This window comes from Cebidichthys violaceus, unplaced genomic scaffold (genome assembly GCF_023349555.1).
Source record: "Cebidichthys violaceus isolate CVI_PGR_0920_01 unplaced genomic scaffold, fCebVio1.0.p SCAF_44, whole genome shotgun sequence".
Taxonomy (NCBI): domain Eukaryota; kingdom Metazoa; phylum Chordata; class Actinopteri; order Perciformes; family Stichaeidae; genus Cebidichthys; species Cebidichthys violaceus.
This window is the reverse complement of record NW_027176639.1, coordinates 1,976,570-1,995,693: the sequence shown is the minus strand read 5'-3', so window position 1 is coordinate 1,995,693 and position 19,124 is coordinate 1,976,570. Positions and strand designations below refer to the sequence as shown.

General features: G+C 46.0%; 2 protein-coding genes across 3 annotated transcripts; one reads left to right on the top strand and one right to left on the bottom strand.

The window, feature by feature from the left end:
- Nucleotides 1-95: 95 nt before the first annotated feature.
- Nucleotides 96-3,452, bottom strand: LOC137886498 (break repair meiotic recombinase recruitment factor 1-like). 2 transcript variants are annotated; one of them, XM_068728977.1, is made up of 7 exons: nucleotides 3,408-3,452; nucleotides 3,177-3,277; nucleotides 2,448-3,097; nucleotides 1,771-2,293; nucleotides 1,443-1,582; nucleotides 842-922; nucleotides 96-324 (listed from the first exon to the last, which is right to left on the bottom strand). In XM_068728977.1, the coding sequence occupies exons 1-7, from the start codon at nucleotides 3,445-3,447 to the stop codon at nucleotides 246-248; spliced, it is 1,614 nt and encodes a 537-aa protein (XP_068585078.1). In that variant the 5' UTR covers nucleotides 3,448-3,452; the 3' UTR covers nucleotides 96-245. The 2 variants fall into 2 exon arrangements, with proteins under 2 accessions (XP_068585078.1, XP_068585077.1); XM_068728976.1 differs by having other exon boundaries at nucleotides 238-922.
- A 1,023-nt stretch (nucleotides 3,453-4,475) lies between these two features.
- On the top strand, nucleotides 4,476-18,935 carry cc2d1a (coiled-coil and C2 domain containing 1A). The gene is made up of 28 exons (XM_068728886.1): nucleotides 4,476-4,688; nucleotides 4,982-5,051; nucleotides 5,173-5,308; nucleotides 5,383-5,492; nucleotides 5,751-5,996; nucleotides 6,131-6,440; nucleotides 6,705-6,814; nucleotides 6,898-6,970; nucleotides 7,566-7,682; nucleotides 7,870-7,997; nucleotides 9,310-9,382; nucleotides 9,525-9,658; nucleotides 10,038-10,125; nucleotides 10,288-10,364; nucleotides 10,458-10,553; nucleotides 11,097-11,219; nucleotides 11,335-11,393; nucleotides 12,007-12,123; nucleotides 12,793-12,866; nucleotides 12,954-13,012; nucleotides 13,106-13,257; nucleotides 13,342-13,432; nucleotides 13,509-13,664; nucleotides 14,025-14,174; nucleotides 14,269-14,395; nucleotides 15,607-15,683; nucleotides 15,784-15,831; nucleotides 15,917-18,935. The coding sequence occupies exons 2-28, from the start codon at nucleotides 4,995-4,997 to the stop codon at nucleotides 15,947-15,949; spliced, it is 3,021 nt and encodes a 1,006-aa protein (XP_068584987.1). The 5' UTR covers nucleotides 4,476-4,688; nucleotides 4,982-4,994; the 3' UTR covers nucleotides 15,950-18,935.
- Nucleotides 18,936-19,124: the final 189 nt, after the last annotated feature.

Here is a 19,124-nt window from a genome sequence, read left to right as displayed (position 1 = left end):
GTGTGTGTGTGTGTGTGTGTGTGTACCTTTATCACATTACAGATACTTCTAGAAGAAATACTCAGATTACTGATTTAATGAACACTGATCTTTATTTGGGGAAAGCAAGAAAAAAACGGAGCCATTAAACTGCACATTCCAGTGGTCAACAGAACAAGAATGACAACAGATGAATAGTACTAAGTGCCTTCATTACCCACAATCCACTGGGAAACAGTGAGCTCAGGATGGCAGGGACTTGATCCTCAACGTTTGCAGCCTCTTGAACTTTTACTGCTGCGGCGCAGGTTCTCCAGCTCTCTGTGAGAGGTCATGACCTTACGACTAGAAGGAGACGCTGATTAGCAGTTTAAATAACCTCATTAAAAAATAACGTTCTCCTCTCTACGAGGTTTACATTGGACTGGTCGGATGGATTAAGGCGGGTTGAAGACGTTAAGTAGGGGATGAGTGACAGAAACAAACTATAGTTCATGATCTTATTGCAGATAAGACCATGAAGTCAGATTGTCTGACTATGTATTTTGTCTATTCAACAGCATCATTTGATTTGTTGCCCAGAGTCTTCCATCCGCTTACATCCACCAACGCTTTCCTTCAGGGCTCATGGTGGACAAGGTGCCAAGCAGTCTACAGCTGACAGAGCTGACTTCACACTCCAGCCAATTAGAGCGCAGAGGTGGGTGTGAAGAGGATGAAACTGACCAATGGTGTTACGAGTCAAAAGTTCAACAGGGGGGAGAGAGAGAGAGAGAGAGAGACAGAGAGAGAGAGATGAACACAGAGTTTAGAGAACAGGGTGAAGAGGCCAGAAAGAAATGAGAGAGGAGCGTTTACTGACTTTAGAGAGGAGAGTTCTGTGATGAGTCCACAGATCAGGTCTGTAGCGTCTTCATGCTCTTCCTCCATCACCACCTCCTCACTGAATAGAGAGAAAGTAAAGTGGTGTATGAGCTTGTAACGAATCCCACATTTATTAAGAGAACTACAATGTGTAGATATGACAGGAAAACGATATTGGTCTTCTTGAAGATAAGGAACAAACAAAATGAAAGCTGCGAGCGTTGAACTGGGTCACACATGTCGGGCCGGTTGTGCACACTGCAGAGCTCGAGGCCTGGAGATGACGTATTGAAAATGTATCACTTCCTGTGTCCACTATGTGGCGCTAGAGAACACGCACTAAACATGCAACAATTTTGCATGAAAATGCATAAGTTTAACATGTCAGAGTACATAAACGAGCCCTGAAATGACACATTCAATGAAATGACTTCCTGTTGGGTTTACACTCTGCATCCAAGACTCCTTTTAATGTGTGGAGACGTTCTATAAGCTTACTAACGTTCACACGTCTGTGTGAAATGCATTCACTTGCTTCCCTGTTTGCAGCCCACTGTCAGCGTTCTTGTGGGATTTAACCTCCTTTCCTACTTCCTTACGTCAGAACGATGGTGTTCAGCTGCGAGTCTGACACGTAATCCAAGGACCCAGATCCAAACGGGTCAGCGGCGTCCCTGGTCTGAGGGGGCTCAGCGTTCACAGTAGGAGGACCAGCACCAGGTTCACCATCAGAATCACACTGTGAGCAACGAAAACAAATCAACCACTTCTGTAGAGCTAGACGGTAAGAAGTCATTTGAGTATCGATGTGGTGTAAGTCTGTCAGTGTGTCAGTGATTTAGAAAGCAACTATCTGGCTCCCTCTACCTCTTAGAAGTTGCAGTATTTTCCTTAAATACTTCACTAAAAGTTTGTCCCAGCACTCACGCTGTCTTTATCCTCTGATCCCCCAGGTGTCACTGCAGCCTCGCAGAGCTGCACCGCGCTGACTCCTCCTGCCTGGGTGGTGCGTGTGGATGAAGCTTCAGCTCCGTCATCGTCCGCTGCATCACCAGTCAACTCCTCCTCTCCTGTCCTGGTCTCACCGCTCGCCTGCGGAGGAGCAGCCTCGATCGCATCCCGGTCCTCAGTCTCCTCACTCTGAGCTGTGTGAGAGGACAAAGTGATGGCGGGACTTTGGTCGACTGCTGCCGACCCATCTCCCCCGTCATTAACTTGCTCCTGAGGTTTCTCAGCTGTGGCTCCCTCGTGTTCCTGCTGCACCTGATTTCCCAAAAGCTCCTCCTCTTCCTCCTCTGCAGGTAGGTCTGACTTTGTGTCCCCCCTTTGCTCTGGACCAGGCCCTACGCCTGCCTCAACCTCACTTCTAGTTCCCTCTGAGCCGCCTGGTTCAGACACAACACTGGTTCCATGTGAGGTGGTGGCAGCGATGTGGACTTCAGTTTCTGCCCTGTGTGTTAAAAACAATGTCATCAACGCACATTTCACTGTGTCCCGTTACTGTAACCAGGTGTCTTTGTTGTGTGTTTGGAGTGTTTTCACTCATTAATCTAAATAATCAAAGATACTTCACATTACTTTTGGATTCACTACATTATTCTGACCTGTCTTCCCCTCCACAGTGACTGCACTGAACTTTTTCCCGCCCTGTGACGTTGTCTCCTGGGACGGACAGTGAGGACGATGAAGAGGATGTAATCTCTTCCTGAGCCACAGGGTCAGCTGTGTTACTACAACTCTGCTTTCCACCTCTCTCCGCTCCGTTCTGCCCGTTTTCACGTTTCCGTGTGTGTAAGAAGTGACTCCGCTCCCTCTCCGTCAGACCACACACACCCATCCTTCGCTTCTTTTTGGCCGGCGGCCCCGCTGCAGCCTCCTGTGCGGTTTCCTTGACATCAGTCACGTTGCCGGGTTCTTCTCGACTAACTTCTTGGTTTTTCTCAAAATGACATTCAGGGTTCTCCTCTGCAGCCGGTTGACCCTCCAGAGCAGCAGCAGCCTCTTCAGAGATCTGCACGCAGACCTGGAGTTGATCAGTGGACGTCTGGGATGCTGATGCGTCACATTCCTCTGCTGTCATTTCCTCCTCATCCTTTCCGCTGTCGTTGGCATCGGTACCAGCATGTGCTTTAAAGCCCTTCAGCTGAGAGTCAGTGCTGGGATCGGTGACGTTAGTCTCGTCTTGCTCCTGCAGAGGGGGGTGGAGGCTTTGTGACAGTGTGGCATCCACTGTTGTATGGTTTCCTTCAGTGTCCTGAAATAATGAAAAGAATAGAATGACGTATCTACAATTTAATAAACTGATTTAATTTAGTTTCAATCACTGAAGTGACCTGATGATGAGCAGCCTGGACGTCATCGATCTCTGACATGTCATCACTGGGTCGCTCCCTCCTCCCTGACCTGAGTGACCGAGGCCGGGGTGGAGCTACGCCTTAACACATAAGGATCGACTTAAATGAATTTATTCAAATCAAAACGAGCCTATCAATGATAGTGAAGCACTTATTAAACATGATAGTTTCTGTTAAACAGTAGCACATCAGTTAGCCCAGCTGCTTTACCACTGCTGCTGCTGCTGCTCTTTGCTTTTGCTTTGGTCATCTCTTCTCCCTAAATAACAAAGATACGTGAAACACATTAATACATATAAATAACAAAGATACGTGAAACACATTAATACATATAAATAAAGATAAGTGAAACATTAATACATATAAATAACAAAGATAAGTGAAACATTAATACATATAAATAATAAAGATAAGTGAAACATTAATACATATAAATAATAAAGATAAGTGAAACATTAATACATATAAATAAAGATAAGTGAAACATTAATACATATAAATAATAAAGATAAGTGAAACATTAATACATATAAATAATAAAGATAAGTGAAACATTAATACATATAAATAATAAAGATAAGTGAAAAATTTAGACATATAAATAATAAAGATAAGTGAAACATTAATACATATAAATAAAGATAAGTGAAACATTAATACATATAAATAATAAAGATAAGTGAAACATTAATACATATAAATAATAAAGATAAGTGAAAAATTTAGACATATAAATAATAAAGATAAGTGAAACATTAATACATATAAATAATAAAGATAAGTGAAACATTAATACATATAAATAATAAAGATAAGTGAAACATTAATACATATAAATAATAAAGATAAGTGAAACATTAATACATATAAATAATAAAGATAAGTGAAACATTAATACATATAAATAACAAAGATAAGTGAAACATTAATACATATAAATAACAAAGATAAGTGAAACATTAATACATATAAATAATAAAGATAAGTGTTACGGTTATACCTGGTTAGTTTATAACCACATCTAAGTAACGTAAGTTAATACAGTAAATGCAGCTAACTTTAGCTAACATCAACATAGTTACACGAGTTAACTGAAGACCGTTTAAAAAACAACCATTTGATACTGATTAACTTCATTCCCAGTAGATATATATACATACATATATTTATATATATTCTATATGTATATATTTTTCCCACGGTCACCCACCTGCTCTTGCCTCGTAACGTGACGTCGGTGTTTTACGTCAGTACTGGGTGTGTTTGGTCTAGCCGTAAAGCGCGACGTGCGTTGCCATCAGAGACGCAATGTAGGAAGTAAATTCCTCAGTTTACCGTTCTAGTGTTTGACAGCTCAGACCTGACGTTACGTTTCACGCCTGCTTGTGTGTGTTGTGTCTTTTCTCCCGTTGTTTATGAGCTGACTAACGTTAGCTGTACGGTAACGTTAGCTGTACGGTAACGGAAACACCTCGGTCCGTGAAGTCGAAGGTAAACAGCTTGCCTGCACGTTCAGTGTCTATGTAGAAATGAACTGTTTGTTGTGTTAGCTAACACGTTAGCACACAGAAGCTAACTCCATAGAAAACAGTTGGGACAGTTTGAAGTATGACTTATTATAAATATAATTTATTATAAATATAATTTATAATATATATGATTATGTCTTATTACTGCTGAGGTCAGTGCGGACTCTACACAGCAGTACTGCAGTGGATACTGTAGGTTCTGTTAATCACAGTTCTGCTTCTTTCCATTGACTCAACTCAATCCTTCACTTTCAGGTTCGAGCCGCCGATGAGCCGCAGTCGGAACCCCCCCCCCCGGGGTCAAGGGGCAGCGCGGGCCAAACAGGTAACATGTGTGATGATGAGATGATGAGATGTGTGAATGATATCCACTGTGACGTCACAACAGGTATGACTCAGCACCTCTGTCCCTGTCCTCACTGCTGTCTGTCTGCCCGGTGGCTCAGATGGGGCTGCTCCTGGACCTGTCCCCGGGTGGAGGGATGGATGATGAGGGAAACGATGAAGAGCTGGAGGCAGAGCTTCTGAATCTGGTGGGAGGAGGTGGAGGGAGACCACAAGGGAAGAAAGGTGACGGCAGAGGTGAGGAAGAGTCTCTCGTGTACCGAGAAAAGGACAGGTTTCTCTTTTTATTCACGCGTCACGTGTTCCTCCAGCTCCGGTTCCCATGGCTGATATAGAGCGGATGGCGGCGCTTTGTATGAAAGACCTGGATGAAGAGGACATGGGGGATGAAGATCTGGATGATGATGATGAAGATCTACTGGTAACACACTCACACCGTCTTTTGTTTCCTCTCACAGCTGGAACACTCAGTGGATTCATTGATAAGTTGTCAGAAAATATTATAAAGTGCATATTTCCCCTGTTCTTGTCCGCTCTCAGACTAAATGACTCAATTAAGTGAGAATAAAGACACGTTGTGAGCTGCATTCCTGATCCCTTCCATTCCACTTCTAATAGAAGCGGATCTCAGCTGCTGATTGCTTTAAATATCTGGATTTATTTGTTTTACTGCACACAGGCAGAACTGAATGAGGTGCTAGAGGATGATGAGGAACCATCTCCTGCTCCCACCCCTCCTGCAGTCACGCCGACTGCGCCCAAAATGAGCGCGGCGTCCCGCTCGGCTCCTCCTGCCGCTCCCGGCGGTGCGACTGGGTTGGAGTCTCTCCTCCTGGAGCGCGTTGAAATGTATAAGACGGCCGTCTCCAATGCTAAGACTGCGGGGGAGACGAGCAAAGTTCGAAGATATGACCGTGGGTTAAAGGTAGACTGGAGGAGGAGGAGGACGTCCTACACAACCACACTTTGCCTTCACTCTTAATATTATAAAACATTGCAACTTTCTTGATTTTAATGCTATAAACATATGTTTATGATTTATTTCTCCTTCAACCCTAGACACTGCAGTCCATGCTGACATCTGTCAGGAAAGGGAAACCAGTGAACGAGGAGGAGATTCCGCCTCCGGTTGCTCTCGGCGGAAAGTCCAACGTCACAGACGAGTCTGACTCGATCAAGGAAGGAGAGCTGCCGGAGCTGACGCCCTCTCCTCCCACAAACCAGAAACCTCTGAGGGAGGCTGCACCGTCGGCTCCCAACATGAAGCCGCTCCGTCTGACCGTGCCCCACAAGCCGGCTGCCGCCTTAACCCCGGGAACTCCCGCCATCTCTCCCCTCACCCCCGGCCAGCCCGACGCTCAGCACTCAGGTAAACGCACAGTATGACGTCCGGAGCGGCTGTGGAAGCCGCTTCTTCTCTGTTCTGTGGACCGGATGTAGACGAGTCAAGATGTGGTGATGTTGGTCCACTTTAACACTTTGAATTCATGGACTCTGATTATAACTGATTATTGTTTCAACTCGTCCGACTTCACTGTTCAATCTTCATGTCAAACCTATAAGAGTGTAACACGTCTTCTGGTTTGTTCTCTCTTTCTCTCGTGTGGTCTCTGTCTGTCCTCCCTCCATTCAGAGCTGAAGCAGGCCGTGTTGTCCAGACAGAGGGAATATAAGATCGCCGCCATTCACGCCAAGCAGAACTCCGACATAGACCGGGCCAAACAGCACTACCTCACTGCCAAGGTAACAGAACCGGCGTCAGTGTTATCACGTGAACACATCTATGTGTTTGTGTGCTTGTATGGAGTTGACCTTCTTTTCTGCAGAAGCTGGACGTTCTGGTGGAGGCACTGGACAGAGACGAACCAGTTGACCTGAGCTCACTACCGCCACCTCCTGGTCAGTGTAGCCTCTTTAAAGGAATACTTTACTCACCACAGCCTAACTTCTTTACAAAGATACTTTACTCTGACTGCTTCAAGCAGAAGGCATCACTGCATTAATGCTCTATTTATTGATATCGTTGATGCTTTTTCTTTAGTTTGGGAGATCATGCTCAGACTGGGTTTGAACACAGGTTGATGATATCATTTGTATATATTATATTGTGTATATATGTTGTATAACACAGGTTTACGATATCATTTGTATGCACATGGCTCTCTCCATGTATAGACTACAGCCTGCCTTTAACTCTTTAACGTTCTTCAGACATCACTGCTGAACTGATAAGTCTTCCTGCAGCTTCCTGCCGTACATAATGTGACTGAAATTGAGCTTCTTCGATGTGATGAATGTCTGTAAATGTCTTTAAAATGCACCATGAAGGCTGGAAGACTTTTCACCGTATAAGTAGAATGATGTTTAATGTTGGACCAGTTGAGGGATGTCTGTGATTGATGACACTGTTTCTGAAATGCCCATGTATAACTGGCTGTTTGTTACCTGATTAAAGTAAAGGTTATGATGATGATAATAATCCTTTCATTTGCAGGAGACGTAGTAGCAGAACACAGTGCACCTCCTCCTCCTCAGTCCTCCTCTAAACCCGCTGCCCCCGCTGCCCCCGCTGCCCCCGCTGCCCCCACACCCACCCAGGTGGTCGCTGCTGGTAAGACTCCAGTAGCCCTGATCCTTCAGATGATACAAATGTTCCACGTGTGAAGTGTGTGTGTGTGTGTGTGTGTGTGTGTGTGTGTGTGTGTGTGTGTGTGTGTGTGTGTGTGTGTGTGTGTGTGTGTGTGTGTGAGAATGTGTGTGTGAATGTGTGTGTGTGTGTGTGTGTGTGTCCTGCACAGATCTGCCTGCTCCCAGCAGTTTGGGAGAAGCCCTTCAGCAGAGGATGGACATCTACAAGTCAGCAGCAGAGGGAGCCAAGAGCAAAGGAGACGACCGTAAGGCTCGCATGCACCAGCGCATCGTCAAGGTACAGACTCCGCCCCTTATGCACCGTGCTGTTGTGACCACTTTCAAAGCCCAATAATGTGTTTCTCAAAAAATACAGCGTTAGATATTCTCAGAGATGCAGCAGTTTGGGATGCACCTTGTGTTCCTGCTGTGTGTTATAACCGGTGTGTTTATAACCGGTGTGTTATAACCGGTGTGTTATAACCGGTGTGTTTATAACCGGTGTGTTATAACCGGTGTGTTATAACCGGTGTGTTTATAACCGGTGTGTTTATAACCGGTGTGTTTATAACCGGTGTGTTATAACCGGTGTGTTATAACCGGTGTGTTTATAACCGGTGTGTTATAACCGGTGTGTTATAACCGGTGTGTTATAACCGGTGTGTTTATAACCGGTGTGTTATAACCGGTGTGTTATAACCGGTGTGTTTATAACCGGTGTGTTTATAACCGGTGTGTTATAACCGGTGTGTTATAACCGGTGTGTTTATAACCGGTGTGTTATAACCGGTGTGTTTATAACCGGTGTGTTATAACCGGTGTGTTATAACCGGTGTGTTATAACCGGTGTGTTATAACCGGTGTGTTTATAACCGGTGTGTTATAACCGGTGTGTTATAACCGGTGTGTTTATAACCGGTGTGTTTATAACCGGTGTGTTTATAACCGGTGTGTTATAACCGGTGTGTTATAACCGGTGTGTTTATAACCGGTGTGTTATAACCGGTGTGTTATAACCGGTGTGTTTATAACCGGTGTGTTATAACCGGTGTGTTTATAACTGGTGTGTTGTAACCGGTGTGTTATAACCGGTGTGTTTATAACTGGTGTGTTATAACTGGTGTGTTATAACCGGTGTGTTATAACACACTGTATTTTGACTGGAGATACCCTCCGCTGCCTTCACTGTCACCACTTCTGTTGCTCATTTTACCGACCGGAATAACCTGCAATAAAGTCTCTGTTCTCTGAGGACTGCTGAAAGGCATTGTGGGGGAAAGTAGGAAACCTTTCATTTTGAAGTAGATTTGTCTGAGGCGAGGAAAATGGATAAAACAAGAACATGAGAGAAAGGACAAGATGTTGTTGTGTGGCATGTGTTTTGTGTTGGTAGGAGAGGAAGCACATTGATGAGTTTTGCTCCTGTCACTGTTTATATGCAGGAAAGACACTTCATAGGTTGTTCGCTATCGATATATTGCATTTATTCTGATTTACAACGTTACATTTATTGCCTGTGACAGAGTAACAACACCAGGATATAAAAATATAAGAGTATTCAAGCGTGGAATTGTCCTTAATAACATAATTATCATCTCTGTTCTCAAAAGCAATACCAGGACTCCATCAGAGCTCACAAAGCTGGACGACCCGTCAACTTGTCTGACCTTCCTGTGCCGCCAGGTAACCTTCTCCCGGTGTGTTTCTGGATCGGGCCTCTGCTGCACTGTGTAGCTACAGTAAGGTGTGTGTGTGTGTGTGTGTGTGTGTGTGTGTGTGTGTGTGTGTGTGTGTGTGTGTGTGTGTGTGTGTGTGTGTCTTGTAGGCTGTCCTCCGCTTCAGGGCTCAGAGGGGGGTCAGCAGAACTTCATGGGTGTTCTGGAAACGGCAATGAAAATAGCTAATCAGGATCCAGACGCAGAAGATGAAGAAGAGGACGGACAGAGAGAGGCTGCCAAGGTACGAAATAAATAAATAAATGAATAAAGGTTCGACCAAATGGTCAAGTTGTTGTTGTGCAGCCAAGAAACCTGATTGGTTGCCTTTTCAAGCGAGGCTGGCTGCTGTGATCGTTTGCCGGCCCGGCTGCTGTGCTAGTGAGTCATTACTGTTGTCTCTGCTGCAGCTCCTGACTCTTACATCAATGTATAGAAACAGTGACTCACTAAATGTCGTGAAGAATGGTTAAAAATGCTAAATCAAGGTCCCAGGTAAGAGGTGTGTGTGTGTGTGTGTGTGTGTGTGTGTGTGTGTGTGTGTGTGTGTGTGTGTGTGTGTGTGTGTGTGTGTGTCATTGCATTTGTGTGACGCTCTTTACTCTCATGTTCTGTCTCTGCAGCCTGCAGCGCGTCCACCGGCCCAGAAAGCAAAGTCTCCGGCTCCTCAGGCCCCCGGAGGCCCAGCGGCTCCAAAACTGGGACCAAAAGGTGCGTTCTGAGCGCTGTGCGTTCTGAGCGCTGTGCGTTCTGAGCGCTGTGCGTTCTGAGCGCTCCGTGTTCTGCCCACACGTACACACATGTACCGTGCGAGGAGTTTGAGTGCTGCGCGAGGCAGAGTTTCACTTCTGTTTCTCTTAATTATGCTTTCAGCCCAGCAGCAATTGGATTTCCTGTTGCTAAGGCGACAGGCCTTTATGCGTGCTGCGCTGCGCTCCAAACAGATGAAGGTAAGTAAGCGCTGGTTCTTTCTTTCTTTCCTTTCTTTGCTGACAGCTTCTCCGGCATCTTGTGTTGAGTGTTGAACATCTGCTGTGTTGTAGGACATGACCGGAGCGGCGCAGCACCTCAGACACGCCAAGGGACTGGACCCCATGGTCACCGCCGCCAATGCTGGGCTACCTGTTGACATCAGCAAGGTCATAAATACACTCTCATGTTCAAATGAATGACGTACAAGAAGGTGTGTGTGTGTGTGTGTGTGTGTGAGAGAGACATGTTGTCACATGTTGTCACAGGAGCAACCAAACGTGTGAGGTGTGTCGACACGCAACGACAGGAATAGAAGACGTTAAGAAGGAAGCACAGGAAATCAAAACACCTTTTGTGCTCATCACGGTCTCACCTTCTGTGTGTGTGTGTGTGTGTGTGTGTGTGTGTGTGTGTGTGTGTGTGTGTGTGTGTTTGTTTATTACCATTCCTCTATTCATATTTCATATTTCATATAGTTGCCACTTCTCCCATCTGACTTTCTTTCATTTCTCCTGACTTTGATTGCAGCGTCTTTGCTTCAGATGACCGTGTGCTTCGCTCTGACTCTCTGTAATGAATAGCAGAATATTAACGTTGTACCTCTGTTAGTTTGTCTTCCTCTCCGTCTTCAGAACATCACACCGGCGTAGAAACACTTTCCCCGTTTCTAGTGGACAGAGTTTTCATTTGTAATGGTCTCCTCCTGACAGATTCCCAGCGCTCCGGTCAGCGAGGAGGACTACTCCCTGGCTCGCTCCCGCACCTCCCCTCTCTCCCCTCGCTCCAGTGAACAGTACCACGGCCTCATGGACCTTCTGCGGAAGCAGCACGAGGTCCGGACGCTCTTCTCTCTTCTTCGTTTACGTATATATATATATATATATATTCAGATCACAGTAGTCGTGTGTCTCACGCCGTCACGCCTTCCTTTGTTCCGTTTCTCCACAGAAGTGTTTGGGATTCTCTCAGCAGCTCACTCTGTTGGGTAATGTGGCCGAGGCTCTGAAGTAAGAGACCCGCTGTGGTACATTTGTTTCACATGTTATCTGCATCAGTCTGTGTTTGATTTGATGCTATGAGATTCATTTTGGTTTATTAATCATTGTACATCGTTACTCATACGATGACAAACACCATCATTATTAGTTAGAGCTGCCCAACAGTCACAACCTAAAAGAAACATTTTTAATCCCATTAAAAGATGAAAATATGCAAATTCTCACACGTGAGAAGCTTATGTTTGATATGCACTTTTATCTCCTGATTTACTACTTTATTTATTCTTAACTGAGCACATCATCACCGCTGTGGAGTGTGTTCACTGTGTCCACACACACACACACACACACTGTGGTTCTACAGCATCAGCACAGAGCACACAGCCCAACGTTCATGTCACCTTCTCCTCACAGACGTTTTCACACACAGTCAACCGTCACCCATTCCTGAAGACTCGTTGCTTTCTGTTTCGTCAGCGTTGCTTTAAAAAGATGTCACTATATGAAGAGTGCAGGAAGTGTTGGTTTGATCAAACGGAGCTGCCTGCCGTACGATAACTGCTCCATACTGTAAGACTTGATGTGAGGAGTTGTGTGTGAGGACGTCTCTGCTTCTCCCCAGGTTTGAGAAACTAGTCGAGGAGTGTTTGAAGAGCATCGCCATACTGAAGAGCGCCCACGCCAAGGGCCAGCCGGTCCCCAAGTGTCGCACAGAGGAGAGGACCTTGAACACCGTCAAGTCAGCACCAAACCGATACCTGATAATGATATGATAACGTTCAGTTCTAATGTATTCTCTTTGAGCCACTTGTGCTCCACAAAGACATCTCAGCCGTGGTGATGACTTCATCCAGACTGAAAGATCTCAACAAACAAACAGATGTTTACATGGAGGATGAATTGACTTTGGAGATCAGCTGACTTTTCTTTTATCCCACCTTGAGGTTGATATATTTAGCTTTATACTTGAATGTAAGGATGAACTCTGGCTGCATAGTCGTTGAATCCCAGTTATTAATTATTCTTTTATTTCTGACAGCTGAAGGATATCAGCACTGCTTCCTGGTGTCAACTTCCCTGAAACACTGATTGAAGTTCAGTTATTAAGAATTATTATTTCAGTTGGAGCTTTGCAACTGAGCGATTTGAGTCTAAAGATTGTCATGCACTCATGCATCAGATGTTTTTAGACTTTCCCTGACTCGAGCGGTAGATGAGTCAGACTGACTCGCTGTGACTCACTCTGGCTCTGCTCCGGTATCACACCGAGCTAACGGCTAGGTAGCTCTGGCAGTGACTCATAAGCTCATCAACAGTCGGGAGCGTTTGGCGTTCAGGGGAGCTGACTGGTTGTTGTCTGTCACTCGTGGTTCTGTTTCTAAATGCTTTTCTGTTTTCTGCTCTTTAGGATCCACACCGGCCTGTCGCCTAATGACCTGATACTGTACATCATCAGAGGCATCAACCTGCCGTGTCCCTCAGGTACTGATGGCGGCTCTGCGTCTGTGAAATCACCAGGCAGTGATGTGTCACATGTTTGTTCACGAACACCTACCTCTCTGCCTTCAGGTGTCTCTCCTAACGATCTGGATGCCAGCGTGAAGTTTGAGTTTCCTTTTCCCAGTGCGGTAAGCGTCTGTCTCACTCGGGGACGAGACTCTGGATGTTTCACTCTGGTGTCATCCAGATGTGCTTTAATGCATTCATGTGTCTGCGTGTAGGAGGAGGCTCAGAGGGACAAAACGGGCACGGTGAAGAGCACCAACAACCCCGAGTTCAAAGAGAACTTCAAACTCAACATCAACCGAGCCCTTCGAGGCTTCAAGCGGGTCGTCCAGTCCAAAAGCATCAAGTTTGAAATCGTCCACAAGGGGTAAAACAACAATGCAGGCAGAAGCTTCGCTGTCTGTCCTCATGATTTAGGCTGTAAATGTTGTGGTCTGCTCTGTGTTCACAGAGGCCTGTTTAAGACGGACAGAGTTGTGGGCACTGCTCAGCTGAAGCTAGAGGCCTTAGAGAACCAGTGTGACGTGAGAGAGAAGATAGAGGTGGGCGTCGACGGCAAGTAAACACACATGCATACGCGGGGTACGTTCCAGTTCTACCTAACGGTGTGTTTCGTAGGTGATGGATGGACGAAAAGCTACCGGTGGAAAGTTGGAGGTGAAGGTGAAGATCAGAGAGCCTGTAACGGGAGCTGATCTCCAGCCGGTGACGGAGAAGTGGCTGGTTCTCGATCCGGTGTCCTCCCTTTCTCCTCCAGAGAGACGAAAGGAACGGGTGAGCAGAGTGGTCCTTTTGTCTTGGGGTTAGGGGGAGACGGGGACAACATTTTGTAACATTGAGAAACCAACGATCAGACGAGGATTTTAACTCCTCTCTCCAGTTCTCCTTTTTCATTCTTCACACCACTACCTGAACTCTAGACCTCAGACCAACACACTAGTTTGTCTCAAACATAACCGGGTCTACAGTCACGACGTGAGCTGCTGCCCCCGTTGCCAGGTCTATACCTGCAGGAGTAACAGGAGCTGACACCATTAAATATATTGACAGTGTCAGTTCAATGAAGTCAATGTGTGTGTGTGTGTGTGTGTGTGTGTGTGTGTGTGTGTGTGTGTGTGTGTGCATTTAAATCAGGCTCCATCTCCTCGGTCTAAACCCAAACATGAAGCGAGCAGCAGACGTGAAGCGAGCAGCAGGAGCAGTCATCCCAACAACTCTCCTCCACTGTACAAACTCACCAGCTTCAGCCTCCTCAACCACGACAGGGAGCGGCTGGAGAGAAAGGTGTGTGTGTGTGTGTGTGTGCGTGTGCGCGCGCGGTCTAAACACCGTCCACAACATCCACTTCTCTAATGGGAAAGTGTCGTCGTTCTCTCAGATTGCAGAATGTCGAAAGGCGCAGCGGCACCCCCCCTCTGACCTGGTCCACCAGCACAAAGAGGTCACACACAGACTGCAGTGGCAGAAAGCACAGCTGGAGCGAGCCTCCTCCGCTCTACTGACCGGTAACGACTTGCACAAAGAGCACAAACGAGCGCTCGCTTCACCACCGCCTGTGTTTACATGACTCAGGCTACATCCACATTACTCCGTTTTCGTTTGGAAATGGAGTTTTCAAACGAAAACGATCTCCGTCCACACGGCGTTTCAGCCATCGTTTCCGAAGTGATCTCCGTCTATATTACACGCCTGGAAACGAATCTCACGTGACTCTTCACGTTCACTGGGCATGCGCCGATGTAAACAGGAAGTAGATTGTCGTATTTTGTAACTAAGCAACCAGAGTAATAAAGTAGTCTTTAATGATCGTAAGTATGTGTTTGATACTTAAGATCTTCTCTCAAATCTTCCTCTATAAACTCAAACAGATACAGTTCGTGGAAAGTTTAATACGTTTTATTTTTCAGACCTAACGTTAGTTACAGCACTGCGGGTCTCTCTCTCTCTCTCTCTCTCTCTCTCTCTCTCTCTCTCTCTCTCTCTCTCTCTCTCTGTCTCTCTCTCTGTCTCTCTCTCTGTCTCTGTCTCTCTGTCTCTCTCTCTCTGTCTCTCTCTCTCTCTCTCTCTCTCTCTCTCTCTCTCTCTCTCTCTCTCTCTCTCTCTCTCTCTCTCTGTCTCTCTCTCTGTCTCTCTCTCTGTCTCTGTCTCTCTGTCTCTCTCTCTCTCGCTCTCTGTCTCTCTCTCTCTGTCTCTCTCTGTCTCTCTCTCTCTCTGTCTCTCTCTCTCTCTGTCTCTCTCTCTCTCTCTCTCTCTCTCTCTCTGTCTCTCTCTCTCTGTCTCTCTCTCTCTGTCTCTCTCTGTCTCTCTCTCTCTCTCTCTCTCTCTCTCTCTCGCCGCTCACCGATCGCTACAATAACAGCTGTTTCCTCCGCAGACATGCAGACTTTAACTGGACAACAGCTGCTAGTAAAGACAACAAGGTCAGCAATGCCTGTGATCAGTTGTCAGTTAACCTGGTAGTCGATCGCCGGTGTTACGTCATCGTTTCCAAACGTATGCGTTTCCGTCCGTCCACACGAATACGCTACCCGGAGTTTCCAAAGTTATCCGGCTTCGGGATCGTATCTAAACTCCTCCGTTTACGGTGCTCCAAAACGCCGGCGTAGTGCGGAAGCTCAGTGTAACCGTAGCAAAACATATGCGTTTCCAAACGAAAACGGAGTAATGTGGATGTACTCTCAGCCTCTCAAACGTCTTCCTTCACCTCCATGTGTAGAGTACGAACACGCACTGAAGCGCTCCGTCCAAGGCTATGCTGACTCCGTGAAGAAACACTCCAGCCAAGGCAACAGGGTGAGTGCAGTCGACCTGTGTGTGTGTGTGTGTGTGTGTGTGTGTGTGTGTGTGTGTGTGTTTAGGTTGGGCCTTATTGTGTTTCATTGTCTTATTACAGGACGCTGCTAAGGATGCACTTGGCAGGTTGAAGATGGTGGAGAACGAGGTAAGAGTTTCCAGTGTGAACAGATGTTTGATCATCATGTCTGTCAGCGATGTACAACGTCGTGTTCTGCTTCTCTCTGCTTCAGCTGGAATCACTGAAACGGAAGCGGACGGGATGAGAGGAGAGTCGGGGGGCGGAGGCTCGGCTGCAGTACTGTTATATCCTCTCTCTCTCTCTCTCTCTCTCTCTCTCTCTCTCTCTCTCTCTCTCTCACTCTCACTCCTATACAAACACTACATTGGGGACTTTAAGCACCTTTTGATGATTCTATGCTGCTCATTTTCATTTTAATTCTGTCAATTGATCATAACACGTGTGTCACGTTGGGGTTAGTACTGCGAAAGTAATTACAAAGTAATTTGTAACTACAAAGGGACACAGAAAGTAAGCATGACATGTGTGACGCAGGCTTATTTGCACTTAACCACCAGAGAAAGCTGCTTCTGAAGCTCAACATACTTCCTACGCCAAGTTCATCTTTTATTCCCATCTGTCCTTTGTTGAGGAGATCTGTTAGAAGATCTATACGTTTAACATTTGGCACCAGCTGAGAGTCAGTGAGGCGTCCATAGATGACCAAAATGTGTGTGTGTGTGTGTGTGTGTGTGTGTGTGTGTGTGTGTGTGTGTGCGCGTGCTCTGAAGTGTGTTTAACCAATAGTGAGGAGTTTTTAACCCCTTCTCCCATATTTTATGTGTGTAATGAGCTTAATCTAATCTGTCTGCTCCAGTGTTCCCAGATTACAGTAATCTGCTCCGTTTGGAGTGGTGTGATATGGGAATAAAAAAAACGGGGCTTCGGGGTGCCGCAGCCTACATCCCATAATGAGGGATTAGTGTTTGTGTCACCAAGGAGACGACTAGATCAGACGTAGAGTCGCCTTCGGGGCTGAGGAGAGAGGGGGTGTTAGCAGCGTGTCATGAATGTGGTAGAAGCTTAGCTCTGCAAAAGGATCGCTGCTTCTTCTTCTTCTTCTGCTGCATCTTCATCAGCTGTTTCTTCATTGTTGTCTTCTTCATCTTCACTTTCTTCACACTAATTCCTTCGCGTGTATTCAGAGTCATGAGTAATAGGCGGCTCTACTTTGGATTTTCTTTAAACTCTTCACCAACATTAAGCCCATTATGCTGTCGATTATGAAATAATCATCAGCCACTGTGTCAGCGCTCTGCTGCTCTGCTGCGCTGCTGCTCTGCTGCTCTGCTGCGCTGCTGCTCTGCTGCTCTGCTGCGCTGCTGCTCTGCTGCTCTGCACACATTTTATCATCTGCAGTTTACAAAAGCAGGATGTGTCCCACTGAGCTCTCCAGCAGCAGCACAGTGGGTGCTGAGCCGTCTGCCCAAAGGAAGACAGACCGGTGTGTGCCGTGAGGCTGGGTAACCGCTCATTTCTGTTTCTGCTGCACCGCAGACGTCCCTGTCTGTCCCTGTCTCAGACGTCCCCGTCTCAGACGTCTCTACTTTACGCTCACTGTGACCGTGAGGTCGAGGGTGCAACATTAAGACCGACCCTGTGAAACTCCACGAGATGTGTGACAAATGCAGAGGCCTTGAAATGAGTCATTCTGCCACAACGACATGTTTCTCTGTTGTGTTTAGTGCTCTGGACAGACGTTTGCTCTGGACAGACGTTTGCTCTGGACAGACGTGTGCTCTGGACAGACGTTTGCTCTGGACAGACGTTTGCTCTGGACAGACGTTTGCTCTGGACAGACGTTTGCTCTGGACAGACGTGTGCTCTGGACAGACGTGTGCTCTGGACAGACGTTTGCTCTGGACAGACGTTTGCTCTGGACAGACGTGTGCTCTGGACAGACGTGTGCTCTGGACAGACGTTTGCTCTGGACAGACGTTTGCTCTGGACAGACGTTTGCTAAACTGACGATGATCCTCGTTGACTTCCCACAGACAGGAAGTAGCAGACGTCTTTAAGCGAGTCTTGCTGTGTGTTTCTGTGTGGATGACGTCTGTTAACTCTGCTAATAGTTATTATTTTTTTCGTCATGTGACACAGCAGAGAATCATGTGTTAGTTCTAATCCACCCACTGCCTCACCCCATTAGCAAATAATCCTGGTTAAAGTTGACCCTGCAGTCTGTGTTGATGTTTATGTAACGTCCCCTCCCCCACGCTATGTTTTAATCTGTCAGCTGAAGATATCGTCTCACTCTCTGTGTACGTTATGGTGCTTTTGATCAGCTGATGTTCCTTTAGAAGGACGGTCTGATGACACATGATCAACTTCAATACATAGTTTTAGTGCTGACCGTTTTTAAAGGTGTGCAGCACAGTGTTTCCCCGATCGTTCCAGTTAGCCGTCAGTTTCTGTGCAGGACGTGAATCAGTCAGCTGTTAAGACTCGCTTTCTTTAAGAAGTAACAATCAGATATTGAGACACAGCGTCAGTGTGTCATGTTGCATCATTCAGTATTACAGATTAGATGCATTCATGTTTGAAGATGACGGTCGAGATGAATGCAGCTCAATGGATTACACAACTCAGGCAAAGTTCAAGCGTCTACTAATTACAGAAATGAATGGAAACCAATGGCTGACTGAAACTGCTGGGAGAATTATTATCTATATCTATAAATAGATATATCTATATATATCTATATATAGATATATATAGATATATCTATATATATCTGATATAACTCACAGGCTTCATCGCCTTTAAACACTCAAAGAAACTGAGCAGCAGCTCCATTATTTAACTCCAAAACCTTTAACCTTTGACACACACACACACACACACACACACACACACACACACACACACACACACACACACACACACACACACACACACACACACACACTCCGTCTCATACTTCCTCTTTGTCTTCACTCTGTTTTATAAAGGAGACATTGTGGTGGGTTGTTTGTCTCATTTGTTCATATGTTCTGATCTGCTGCAGTGAATGTAATCATGTAATCATCTGGGCTCATTCAGTCATTTAAGGGCAATCAATATACGTGTGATATTTGTATGCAGTGAATATACGGCAGAATGTGCTCCGTCGTGATGATCGGGGCAGATCAGCGTGTGGAGGCTCCATCATCTTCTGTATGAGGCTGAAGTGAATTAAATGGTGAAACTGGGTTTGTGTCTTCATTGAACAAAGAGATCCGGACCGGATGATTTCTGACCGTTGAACCGTTTCTACCAGCTCGACGCCTCAGGACTCTGTGTGACTCAGTGGTTGTGTTGTTAGTAAGAGAATGTTTCAGACGTCTGCTACACTACATTCTGTGAATCATGGTAGAATGGATTTTCATATGATCAACATC